Source organism: Vicugna pacos, chromosome 14 (genome assembly GCF_048564905.1).
Source record: "Vicugna pacos chromosome 14, VicPac4, whole genome shotgun sequence".
NCBI lineage: Eukaryota > Metazoa > Chordata > Mammalia > Artiodactyla > Camelidae > Vicugna > Vicugna pacos.
Genome location: NC_133000.1, coordinates 7622577 through 7636071, shown reverse-complemented (window position 1 = coordinate 7636071; position 13495 = coordinate 7622577). Strand labels below are relative to the sequence as shown.

The window sequence follows — 13495 nt, the reverse complement described above, 5'->3', positions numbered from 1 at the left end:
CTGTGCTGGGCAGTGCTTTAAAAAAATACATTAAATATACCAACTTACTTGATTATCATAATAGCTAGAAGAAATAGGTATCATCATCATCTCTGTTTTAATAGATGAGAAAACTGAGGTACAGAGAGGTTCAAGTAACTTGCTGAAGGCCACCTAGCTAGTAAGTGATGGTGCCACGATTTGAATCTGGGCTCCAGAGTCCTTGTTTTCAATCACTATACTATACTTAAAACTTTCAAATCAAACAAACAAAAGTATGTGTGTTTCAAATAATTGGAATCAAGTACACTTTTTAAAATTTGCATATATTTATACTTCTAGAAATAGATTCAATAAGCTGCCTTCTATCCAGTCCATCCTTTTTCCTTTAGATATTAACCAGAATGTATAACATCAGTTATTGATTGGTACACTAACATTTTCACATTAGATAATAAAAAAAGTAAACATCTATTGTTCAAAATATTTCGAGTATACAGCAGTACCCTGCACCAGACATATGTATGGCCATTTTGAAGTAACTAACTATACAAAGTCATATTATAATAAAAATATAACATACCTTCAAAATAATACTACATATTTTTTAAAAAAGAAACCACCATTAACAATCACACAAGGTGCTGAAATACTGTGCAATCTAAAGAACTCTAAGGCAGTAATTACATACCTAATTTTCCCCTGTTCTGTCAAGTCTCCATCACTATGCAATATCGTTGTGAGCAATCTTAAAGTAGAAGTTCCTGATTTACTGTGATTATTTTTCATTCCAAGTAGCCATCGAACCATCATTTTAATAGCCTGAATCTATTTAAAATACAAATTGACAAATAAAACATTGTTATAATTTAAAGAAATTCTGTATCAGCCTTAAAAAATGAATAAATGTTTTTATAATGGATGCTTTTTTAGAAAAGAAAAGAAGAATTATTATTTTCTGCATATGTTTTAAATTAAAGATGTCTCACTCCCTAAGCAACTGACAAATGAATGACTTATCTAAAAACTGGTTGTTTTTGCTTTTTTTTTTTCCAGTATTTCCCTAGCATACACTCTATCCTCTAGAACCTACAGAAAAATCATGCTAGCTTCTCTAGTCAGAAAGTTTCCCAAGAGCAAATTATATTCAATCTTTTGTGCCTGAGCAATGATATCACCTTGTATTTGTAACACATTTTATAATTATGAAGTACTTAAACACTTTAAAACCTGTTACTGCCTATAATGTGTGCAACAACCATTTTCGAAATGGTGCATATTATCTCTTTTTCACATATCATAATTTTTTACAGATTGGAGGCTCAGGAGCTAAATGGGTAGTGGTATGTATCTGACACTCTTAAGATCCCTTTTCTGGGCCACTTTGTAAGCATGAACTTAAGTGCAGGCAGCCTGCCTTCTAGTGCAGTGTTGCTCAACCATAGAAAACTGCTGCTGGAGGCCAATGCTGAGAAAACAGGTTTATACTGGAACTCAAAAGCATCAAGCATCAATCAAAGATGCTAAAGGAAAGGCTGCCCTCCAAGTCTACAGGGAGAGTTATCAGAATCTGAAGCTGTAATTATGTGACAAAGTAGTTCATAATATAAAATATAAACAAACACACACACATCCTGAAATGACTTACAAGAAATTACAATTAGAAAAAAACAATATTTAATATATTTGTTCCTGGTCTTCAAACTCTGGGCAGTGGATTAAGATGAGGTATACATTATAGACTACAGATGGTTTTAGTAAAGTAATGCTGTCTATACTAGTGATGAGCAATCTTTTATGTGTAACTCCTAAACTCAAGGAATAAGAGGTTGAATTAAAAAAATCAAAATAAAAGGTTTATCAAATCTCATGGAAAAGATGAATCGTCTTAAAACCTGGATGACCATTTTTACTCAACAGGAGAAGGTACATAATAAAAGCAGCACTGTCTTCTGCCATTAAAAGGCTAATATCTTGGAAGCAGCAACATGGAGGAAGTTTTCAAACTCTTTTTTTCTTTTCAAACTATATTGTGTGTAGCTGTCCACAGGCCTCAGGTTTCCCATCATTGCCCTACACTTTCACAACACAGAGGATAACGTCATACAATAAATATAAAAACTTGATTGATTTTAATAGCTGAAACTATAACAAAAATACGTATTTTAACCCCTGTAAAACTAATACAGTATATTAAATATATTAAAATCAACAGATCTATGCACATCACTCACTTTGACCATTGTCTCAGGTGAAACTTCTTCATCTGGAACCCAAAGTTTAGTTGTCTTTTTTCCTGGAAGCTAAACAAAAATTAAGGACTTTAAAACATAAATACACAGAGAAAAAAATGTGACAATGAGTGTGTATATGTCCATGAATGACTTAAAAATTGTGCTGAACACTGGAATTTGACACAACACTGTAAAATGATTATGAATCAAAAAAAATGTAAAAAAAAAACATAAATACAAATTCTCCTGTTTAACTATTTAGAAAATGAATGAAATCTTTATCTTCTGCAGTGACAGTCATTATATATGACTATGTTTTCTGTTACTCACTCAAAAAGGCTGAAAGGTACGTCTTCACCAGCACCATATATACACCATATACCTCCATAATCAGTTGGTTCTTTCTAGGTGTGAGGTAGGACTGACTTTAACCACTTAAATATACTTCCTTACTCATCACCCTCTCCCCCTTTAAGATTAATGTTTCAGTTATTTAAGGCAGCTGGCAAGGACTAGGATAAAAATCAATGGAGCCAAAAAGCTTACAATCGACTCTTGAACAAGACAAATTTGAACTGTACAGGTCCAATTATGTGTGGATTTTTAAATACACACATACTACAGTAATGTACAATCCACAGTTGGTTGAATAGTGGACGCCCCTTGGATAGGGAGGAACCTCATTCAGAGGGTTGACTATAAACTATTCTAGAATTTCCACTACGCTAAAGGCTGGCACCTTTAACCCCCATGTTGCTCAAGGGTCAGCTGCCATTCTTAAACAAAGGGATAGGTAGATGCAAAAAATCTTGAGCAGGGAAAAATTATACAGTTTTGCAGCTGAAGTAACAGAAAACACGCAGTAGTATATTCCTACCTAATCTGACCAAAATGGTAACATACACACACACACACACACACACACATCCCAGTTAGCCAGGCTGGAAAACAAAAGGGGTCTGAAAGAAAACCAAAACCATAGGAAAAATTTGAATAACAAAAATATACAGAAAAGAAATTAACAGAGCTAGAGAGCTTACATCTCCATAAAAGGACAGAAGGAAACACCCTCCAAAGTGTCATTTTTTTCAGCATAATTACAGAATATAACCCTCAGATGATAAACTGATATCAAGAGATGTGAATTTGCAGTAGCAGCCAGGAAATTAAGGTGACAAAAAAGCAGAACCCAATCCTAGAATACTGGAGATCACATTTTTACCTCCACTTGACATGAGTGATTTCTAAGAGGCAGACTACAGAAATCAAACAGCACCTCAGGTAACTCTCTGGCAACAGGATAGGTAGCCCAAATATCCAGAAGGCAAACTCCCCAAACACACAGAACTGTGTTCACATAGCTGAAAAATCAATTCTTCAGTTGAGAAGTGCTTTCAGAAGATGAAGTGGAAACAATGAGAAAAGAATCATATTAGAAACATAACTGATGAAATTTCTGAAGTAACAGTATCCAAAAAATCCAAACGCTTCCAGGGGGGAATGTACCAAAAAAAGGAACAAGGACCAGATCAACTTCAGACATCTTGGCGGCAAGACTAGATGCCAAAAACCAACGTTCTGAATTTTCTGCAGCTAAGTAACTTGAAAAATAGAATTCTAGTATTCAAGACAGAGAGAGAGTTTCCAAATTACAAGCCATTCTGAAACAATTATTCAAAAATGCATTCCACTAAAATATGTAATTAAAAAGAAAAATTCAATCAGCATAAACCTTTACAGATAGAAAAAAAAAGTTATCTGTAAGTAAGATCAACAGTCAGTCAGATAGGTTAAAAAATAATAAAATAAAACCACAACAGATGCAACAAAACCAATGACAGAGAAAATCTAAAACAGGATGGACAAATATACCAGTCAAGATGAAAAGCATTAAATGGGATACTGATGTAAACAGGATATTGACATACTTTTCTTTAATCTTACATTATAAGACAAAATACACGAACATTTGTACAACTAGCAGAATATATCAGAATAAGCCAAAACAAAAATGATTTTTAAAAAAGAGGAAATATCAAAAACATCATCATCACAGAAGACTTGAATATACCGCTTTCAAAAATTGACAGACAAAATTGCAATGAAAAAAATCTAAGAAAACATATGTACAAATATAAAGAAATACAGAGATAAAATATTCAAGGATAAGAAAATAATCAAAACTGGCATTCCTCATAGTTTTGATTAAAAGTAAAGAGAAGAGTTTAGCAAGACAGGAGGATATAAAACTAAAACTACAAAATAATTCCTCAAATCAACCACAAACATTAAACATAATTTTAAAAACTGAAGCACCTAACAAAGTTGTGTAAGAGGAATTTAAAAATTTTCTTTATGAGAAAATAAAACTTGACCTAAAGACATCTTGTAGATAAGCAAACAAAGCAATGAAAAAGAACAGAGGCTGCACATGATATGAGTGGCAGCACTGCAGACAACGCGAAGAAGGAAAGATCCTTCAGGAAATTCTGCTGGGAAAGCTAGTTATCCTAATGGAGAATAAAAAGAAATGGAATCCTTAAGTCACAGCATTAAAAAAGCAAACAAACATATCAATTCCAGATGGATTAAAATTTTCATGTGTGAAAAGAAAACCTTAAAACTTTCTGAACAACATATGGGAGACTATTTTTATGACACTGGCATAGGGAATGATTTCTTAAACAAGACATAAAAAGCGTTAACCACAAAAGAAAAGAATGATAAATTTACTACGTTTAAAATTAATAACTTTTGTTCAAAGTACACCATGAAGGGAGTAAAAAGACATACCATAAATGAGATTTTATGCATTTTATGAAGGTACTTCAACATGTAGCTGAAAAAATATTAACGAGTTTAAGGATTACCTACGAAAAACAGACAACCCAAGGGAAAAAAAGGCCAAAGACATCAAAAGGAATTTCAGAAAGGAGGCAACATGAATGACTAGACAAATAAACTTTATTAGTAACCAGGAAAATGTAAATTAAGACTACACTGAGACACTATTTTTTATCTATTAGATTGGCAAAAATCGAGAAATCTGACAATAACAGGTGATACACACTACTGAAAAGAAAGTAAGTTTTAAAACTATCTTGAAGAATAATTCAGTAATAAAATGAAAAGTTAAATGTTTACACACTAATGTTCATCAGTTTCACTCGTGTGACTGTAACCAAAGAAATACATGTGCATATGTATCAGGAGGCTTCTACAAGAACACTCAGAAGGGCACTGTCAAAAGAGGAACGAAACGGAAATATTCCAAATATTCATTAAGAGAATAAATTATGAGATACTTCAGAGAACGATATAAGGCAGAGTAATACATGAATGAACTACAGCTAGATTTAATAACAAGAATTATTCCAAAAAACAAGTGTGTAATGATAAAATCAAGTTACCCAAGACTATATATAGTGTATTATAACTCTTATAAACTTTAAGAACAAGTAAAAGTAAACAAGGACGTTGTTTAAGATAAATATATGGTAAAGTGATGATCTGTTTTAGTTAGAGAATAACAAATCCAAAATTCAACAAAGTGGTTACTTGGCGCAGGAAAGAAACAGGAAGAAAAGTTTGGAAAGTAACAAAACCTGGAGCTAACAGTTCATGAGTGTTCACTATATTATTATAAAACAAGCTCCATAAATGTTATATATATATTACTTTGTACATGTCAAATATAACATAAAATACACTAATGGGTTAAAAGGAGTTCTGTTTCTGAGTAGAGTTGTTATTCTGAACCTCTATGTTCCCAACTGGAACAAATGGAAAGGCTAAACAAAATATTTTTAAAGAACCTGTTTGAAGGCAAGAGAGAGCTCAAATAGTGGTAATTTGCAGGGCAAAGTTTTAAAAGAGGACAGTAATCAAGAGATTTGAGTCTGGTACTAAAATTGCTTTTCTCATATAAATGATAGCTGATTCTGAAAGTGAAAGAGGGTGAGAGGTTGAGCAATGTTTCAATTACTGTCAGAGAGCTAGAAGAAAAAAAAATGTAGAATTTTGAGCCTAATATAGAGTCGAGTCCATGTTAAACACCCTAGACTTTTGGAAGGGTCCCAAATAAAAACAGCCTAGAGACAAAATGACCAGAAAAAGAAATAAGCCTCTCAAAAACTGAAGCCCAGCTTCCAATCACTGCATTCTTGACTGAATGAATGTAATTTGACAATAGCTCGACTGCTTGTCAGAAGCAAAAAGAAATCCTCTTTGAAAGAATAATAAAACCATTATACATTTCCTTGTATAGCACAGGGAAATATATACAAGATCTTGTGGTAGCTCATAGCGAAAAAAAAATGCAACAATGAATATATATATGTTCATGTATAACTGAAAAATTGTGCTCTACACTGGAAATTGACACAACATTGTAAAATGACTATAACTCAATAAAAAAATATTAAAAAATCATCTAGAGCATCAAATTATCTCTACAAATTTTTTGTACACAAAGTCTACCACTCAATCAAAAATATCATGTGTGCAAGATGAGACCTGACCAAAAATTAGGCAAAAAAACAGATGAGAAAAAAAGCCACAAAAGAACCAGATGCTGAGGCTAACACACAAAGACCTTAACATAATTAACTGGATGTTCAACGACTATGAGAAGCAAAAGAATTCTGGCAGAGAACTAACAACTATTATTTTAAAAGTATAAGGAAATTATAGAATGAAAGTATGTAACAAGTGCAATTAAGAATTCAATTTTATGGGTTTAACATAAGATTAGACAAATGTGAAGGGAGGATTAGTAAACTCAAAGATGGGTGAGAAGATAATAAAACTGAAGCATAAGGAGGCAGAAAAGCACAGGCATACTTCGGAATTATTGCAGATATGGTTCTAAACAACGGCAATAAAGCAAATACTGCAATAAAGCACGTCACACATTTTTTGGTTTCCCAGTGCATAGAAAAGTTATGTTTACACTATAGTGTAGTCTATTATGTGTGCAATAGCATCACGTCTAAAAAAAAAATGAACATAACTTAATACAAAAATATAAAACTAAAAAAAGTACAATAGTAATATTAATAGTAATGACTGCTCAGGTCCTTTGCCCATTTTTAAAAATTGGGTTGTCTTTTTGTTAAGTTGTAATTGTTCTTTATATAGTCTAGATATAAGTCTCTTATCAGGTACATGATTTGCAAATATTTTCTCCCATTCTGTGGGTTGACTTTTCAACACTTTTTTTAATTGATAATTTTTTTTAAAAAGGAGAGATAACTGGCATATAACATTAGTTTCAGGTGTACAATGAAGATTTGATATTTATATATGAGTGTGTGCATGTACATATATAAATAGTGAAATGATCAGCACAATGTATCTAGTTATTACCCATCACCACACAGTTACAATTTTTTCTCCTGTGATGACAACTTGTAAGATCTATTATCTCAACAACTTTCAAATACACACTATAGTTTAATCACTACACTCATGACGCTAAACTTAAATTCTTTGACTTACTCATTTTATAACTGGAAGTCTGTATCTTTAGACTCCCTTTACCCATTTCACCCACCCTCCATCCCCCACCTCTGGTAACTACCAATCTGTTCTCTGTATCTGTAAGTTCACGGTTTTTTCCTTGTTATTGTTATTTGGTGTTTTTTAGATTCCACACAGGAGAGACATCACATGGTATTTATCTTTCTCTGCTTGACTTATTTCACTTAGCATAATATCCTCAAAGTCCATCCATGTTGTTATAAGTGACAACATTTTCATCTTTTTTTATGTATAAAATATACATACTGTATATATACACCACTTTTTCTTTATCCATTCATCCACTGATGGACACTTAGATTGCTTCCATGTCTTGATTATTATAAATAATGCTGCAATGAACACGAGGATGCAGATATCTTTTTGAGTTAGTGTTTACATTTGCTTTGGATAAATACCCAGATGTGGAATTACTGGTTCACATATTTTTATTTATAATTTTTTTTCCTATTTTTAATTTTTGGAGGGTCCTCCATACTGTTTTTTTATGGTGGCTGCATCAATTTACATTCCCACCAACAGTGCAGAGGGGTTCCTTTTCTCCACATCCTCAGTAACACTTGTTATTTGTCTTATTTATACTAGCCACTGTAATAGGAGTGAGGTGCTATCCCACTGCGGTTTTGACTTGCATTTTCCTGTTGATTAGTGATGTTGAGCACTTTTCATATAATTGTTGGACACTTGTTCATCTTCTCTAGAAAAAAATGTCTCTTGAGGTCCTATCCCTCTTTTCTAGTCACAAAAATTATTTTTGCTATTGAATTGTATGTGTTCTTTATATAACTGAGATATTAAATCCCTTATCAGATACATGATTTTCAAATATTTTCTCCCACTCAGTAGGTTTCCTTTTCATTTTGTTGATATTGTCCTTTGATACACAAAAGTTTTAAACTTTGATGAAGCGCAATTTATCTAGTTTTTTACTTTGTTGCTTGTACTTTGGATTTCATATCTATGAATAATTGCCAAATCCAAGATTATAAAGATTCTCCATGGCTTTTAACTGTTACTTTTGTTCTAAATCATATGTACATAATCTACTCTATTATGTTTCATACTTTCTTAATTATTGGAAGAAGGTATGATATCTAGTAGGTTAAGTCCTCCGCATGTTGTGAACCATGACTTCTGCTGCTGCTACTCCTAGTCCTACTATGACTACATCATCATCATCATCTTCTTCTTCAAGGTGGTTTTGGCTGTTCTTAGCCTTTACATTTCTACTGAAATTTTACAATCAGTTTGTATCTTTCTCCCTATACCACTCTACCTCAACACACCTCACTGGAATTTTGATAGGGATTGTGTTGAATTATAAGTTTGGACATAATTTTCATTATTATATTATCACCTTCCCATTCCATGGTATTATAATCCTGAGCTTCCCATTTCATTAAGACAGTATACATCTTAGGTAGTCTTAAATTTTTCTGAGTAATGTTTCTTAAATACTTATGTAGAGTTCTTGCTTATCTTTCTTAAGTATGCTCTTAGGCATTTCATGGTTTTCGAAGCTACTGTAAATTTAATTTTTAATGGTTACTAATTTCTAATTTCTTACTGTTGGCATGTAAATATAAAGTTATTTCTTTTTTATATTGATTTTAAATCCTGGGATCTTGTTAAAGACAGTTTTTAATTCTATTAACTTTCACATTCTTTGCAGTTCTCTCCTTTCACTATTATATCATTTGTTCATAATTACAGCTTTTTTTCCCCATTCTTAATGCCTTTTATTTATTTTTCTTCCTTATGTAATGTTTCTTCAAGATGATACAAGTGGTAATAATAGTGGACATTTTTATCACATTTCCAATCTCAGGGGGAAAAGACAGACTAACAGCTAATAGAAGACTTGAAAATTTCATCTAAATGTCATACACAGAAGTGTACACAACACAGTTCTGACATACTTTCTGACAAATCTGTCTTTTACTTAGAAAAGTCTACATGTAATGTAAATAGTGATTTGGGTTAATCTGCCATTCGATGTTTAATTTCAGCTTGTTCTATCAGTTCTGTGTTCATGCTCCTCTTCTTTCTTGCCTTATTTTTGATTACATATTTTTATTCCATTTTCCCCTTTACTGGCTTGTTTGTTTTACACTTCCCTATTCTTTTGGTAGTTGTCCTACAGAGCAGTGACTTTAACTTACTGAAGGCCAATACTGAAGGCCAGCTATTATGTCTTAAAACTTTCAGAATAGCAGATTCAGTATTCCAAAGAAACTTAAAATACTTTAATTCCCTTTATACTGTGATACTTGTGTTCTTGTTCACACAAGATCACTCCTGTTTTTATCTTATACAATTAATATTTACTTAGATTTAGCAATATATTTTTCTCTTTCTCTCACTTTTCATTTTTTTATCTATGTGATGATTTGCTTTTTACCCAAAGAATTAAAGTAGAAATTCTTTTAGTTGGGATAACTCCTAATGAATTCTCTGTTTTTGTTTGTCTGAAAATATCTTTATTTTTGCCTTCCCTTCTTAAAGGATATTTTCTCCAGTTTAGAATTCTAAGGCTGGTACATTTCTTCTGCTCAATAATTTGAAGATATTATTCCATTATCTTCTATTTTCTTTTCCCTTCAAAGTCAGGTGACAGCCTCGTCCCTTTGAAGATTTTCTGTCTATTTGCTGTGCAAACTTTTAATCTTTTTTACTTTGATTGGTTTCTGGTTTCACTAGGATATATCTGGGTATTCGTTTGGTTGTATTTATCCTACTTTGGGCTGAGAGCTTTTCCTGAATTTACAGCTTTGATGTTTTCCATAAATTCTGGATAATTTTCAGGCATTATCACTTCAAATACTATTTCCGTTTTATATTCTCTTTCCTTTCTTACTGCAATTCTAATTACACGCTCTAAACATACAGTATCTTTTTGCTGTGACCTACCTGTCTGGCACACTTTTGTACACAGGCAAAACTTGTTTCATTAGGCTTCACAGATATTGCATTTTTTACAAATTGAAGGTTTGTGGCAGCTCTGCATCTAGAAAGTCTATCAGCACCATTTTCCCAACAGCATTTGCTCATTTCCTGTCTGTGTGTCACATTTTCATAGTTCTCGCAATATTTCAAATCTTTTCACTATTGTTATGTTTGTTACAGTGATCTGTGATCAGCAATCTTTGATGATACGATTGTAATTATTTTCAGGCATCACGAACCACACCTGTATACTTAACAATAAAAGTTGTGTGTGTTCTGACGGCTCTAAGGACTACCTATTCCCCGTCTTTCTCCCTCTCCTCAGGCCTCCCTATTTCCTAAGACAGAGCAATATTGAAATGCAGCCAATTAATAATACAATGGCCCCTAGGTGTTCAAAAGAAAGGAAGCATTGCACGTCTCTTACTTTAAATCAAAAGCTAGAAATTATTAAGTTTAGTGGCAAACGTATGCCAAAAGCTGAAAGCAGCTGAAAGTTAGACCTCTTGTTGCAAGAAACCAAGTTGCGAATGCAGAGGAAAAGTTCCTAAAAGAAATTACAAGTGCTACTCCAGTGAACACATGAATGATAAGAAAGCAAAACACCCTTATTGCTGACATGGAGGAAGTTTTAGCAGCCTAGACAGAAGATCAAGCCAGCCACAACATTTCCTTCAGCCGAAGCTTAACCCAGAGCAAGGCCCTAACTCTCTTCTATACTGTGAAGGCTGAGAGAGGTGAGGAAGCTACAGAAGAAAACTGTTGAGGCTAGCAGAGGTTGGTTCATGATGTTTAAGGAAAGGAGTTGTCTCCATAACAAAAATGCAAGGTGAAGCAACACGTGCTGATGTAGAAGCTGCAACAAGTTATCCAGAAGATCTAGCTAAGATAATTAATTAAGGTGGGTATGCTAAACAACAGATTTTTCAACATAGATGAAACAACCCGATAATGGAAGGCAATGCCATCTAGGACTTCCATAGCCAGAGAGAAGGTCAATGCTTGGCATCAAGCTTCAAAGGACAGGCTGACTCTCTTGTTAGGGGCTAATGCAGCTGGTGACTTTTAACTGAACCCAATGCTCATTTACCATTCTGAAGGTCTGAGGGCCCCTGAGAATTATGCTAAATGTACTCTGCCTGTGCTCTACAAATGGAACAACAAAGCCTGGATGACAGCACAACTGTTTACAACACAGTTTACTGAGTATTTTAAGCATACTGTTGAGAACTCCTTCTCAGAAAAGAATATTGCTATAGAATTATCACTGCTCTTTGACAATGCACCTGGTAACCCAAGAACTCTGATGGAGATGTACAATGAGATTAACGTTTTCATGTGTGCTAACACAACATCCATTCTGCAGCCATAGATAAAGGAGTAACTCTGACTTTCAAGTAAAGAAATACATTTTGTAAGGCTAAAGCTGCCACAGACAGTGATTCTTCCGATGGATCTCGGCAAACTAAATTAAAAACCTTCTGGAAAGAATTCATCATTCTAGATGTCATTAAGAACACTCATGATTCATGGGAAGAAGTCAAAACGTCAACATTAACAAGAAGGTGGCCAAGATGGTGGAGTAAAAAGACCCTGAACTCACTTCCACCCACCAGCACACCAAAATTACAACTATTTAGAGAACAACTATCTATGACAACAACCTGAAACAAGCAGAAAAGATTTCCCACATGTTAAGATATAAAGAAGGAACCACAACAAGAGGGGTGGGGATCCAGTATAGTCGAGACCCACACCCCTCGGTAGTTGACCCATAAACAGAGGATAATCACAATTGCAGAGGTTCCCCCCCTCAGAAGCAAGGTGTCCAGGCCCCACATAGGGCTCCTCAACCCAAGTAGCTCTGCACTCAAAAGATGAACCCCCAAAACATCTGGCTGTGAAGGCCAGTGGGGTTTGTGTACAGGAGGGCTGGAGGGCTGTAGGAAACAGAAACTCCACTTTAAAAGAAAAAAAAAAAAGACTACACACAAAATCTCACATACTCTGAGTCTCAATATAGAGGCAGTAATTTGAAAATATCTGAGTCAGACATACTTGCTGATCTTGGAAAGCGTCCTGGAGAGACAGAAGTCAACTAGGACTTTCCCTGGGGACACAGAAAATGGCAGCAGCCATTTAGGGGGGTTTATTCTACCACGCAGACACTGGTGCTGGCAAGCACCATTTTGGAGTCCTCCCTCTAGCCTGTGAGTGCCAGGGGCTTACCCATACACTAACAGGTTGGCACCAGCCATGGGATGCCCAGGCTGTTCAGCCAGCTCTGCAGGGACCCAGCCTACTCAACAGTGACACGAGGCAGGGCCTTGCAGCCAACTGCACCAAGGGCCAGCTCTGCCTACCAGCATGTCCACAGTGGCCAGCCTCACCATAACAGAAGGGCCCACAGAGCCACATGGGGGCACCCTTACAGTATATAGCTCTGGTGACCAGAGGGGTGTGTGCTGCTGGGCCCCATAAGATGTCTCCCACATAAGGCCACTTCTCCAAGATCAGGAAATGTAACCGACCTACCGAATACATAGAAATAAAACAGAGAATGAGGCAAAATGAGGTGAGAGAGGAATATGTTCCAAATGAATAAACAAGACAAAACCCCAGAAGAACTAAGCAAAGTGTAAGCAAGCAATCTGCCTGATTAAGAGTTGAAAGTACAAAGATGCTCAATAAATCTGAGAGAAGAAAGGATGAATACAGTGAGAAATTTAACAAAGAGTTAGAAAATATAATGTAGACCCAAGGAAGGGGAAAAAAATATATATGTGTGTATGTAC

At 34.5% G+C, this 13495-nt stretch overlaps 1 protein-coding gene across 6 annotated transcripts in view; it reads right to left on the bottom strand.

Annotated features, from left to right (window-relative positions):
- PDS5B (PDS5 cohesin associated factor B) overlaps window positions 1–13495 on the bottom strand; it is a 162446-nt gene that overhangs the window by 29202 nt on the left and 119749 nt on the right. For all 6 annotated transcript variants that reach the window (XM_072976100.1, XM_072976101.1, XM_072976104.1 and 3 more), the window contains exons 22-23: window positions 2214–2282; window positions 671–807 (exon numbers count right to left, since the gene is read on the bottom strand). In XM_072976100.1, coding sequence (XP_072832201.1) covers window positions 671–807; window positions 2214–2282 — 206 coding nt within the window. The remainder of the gene's footprint in view (window positions 1–670; window positions 808–2213; window positions 2283–13495) is intronic.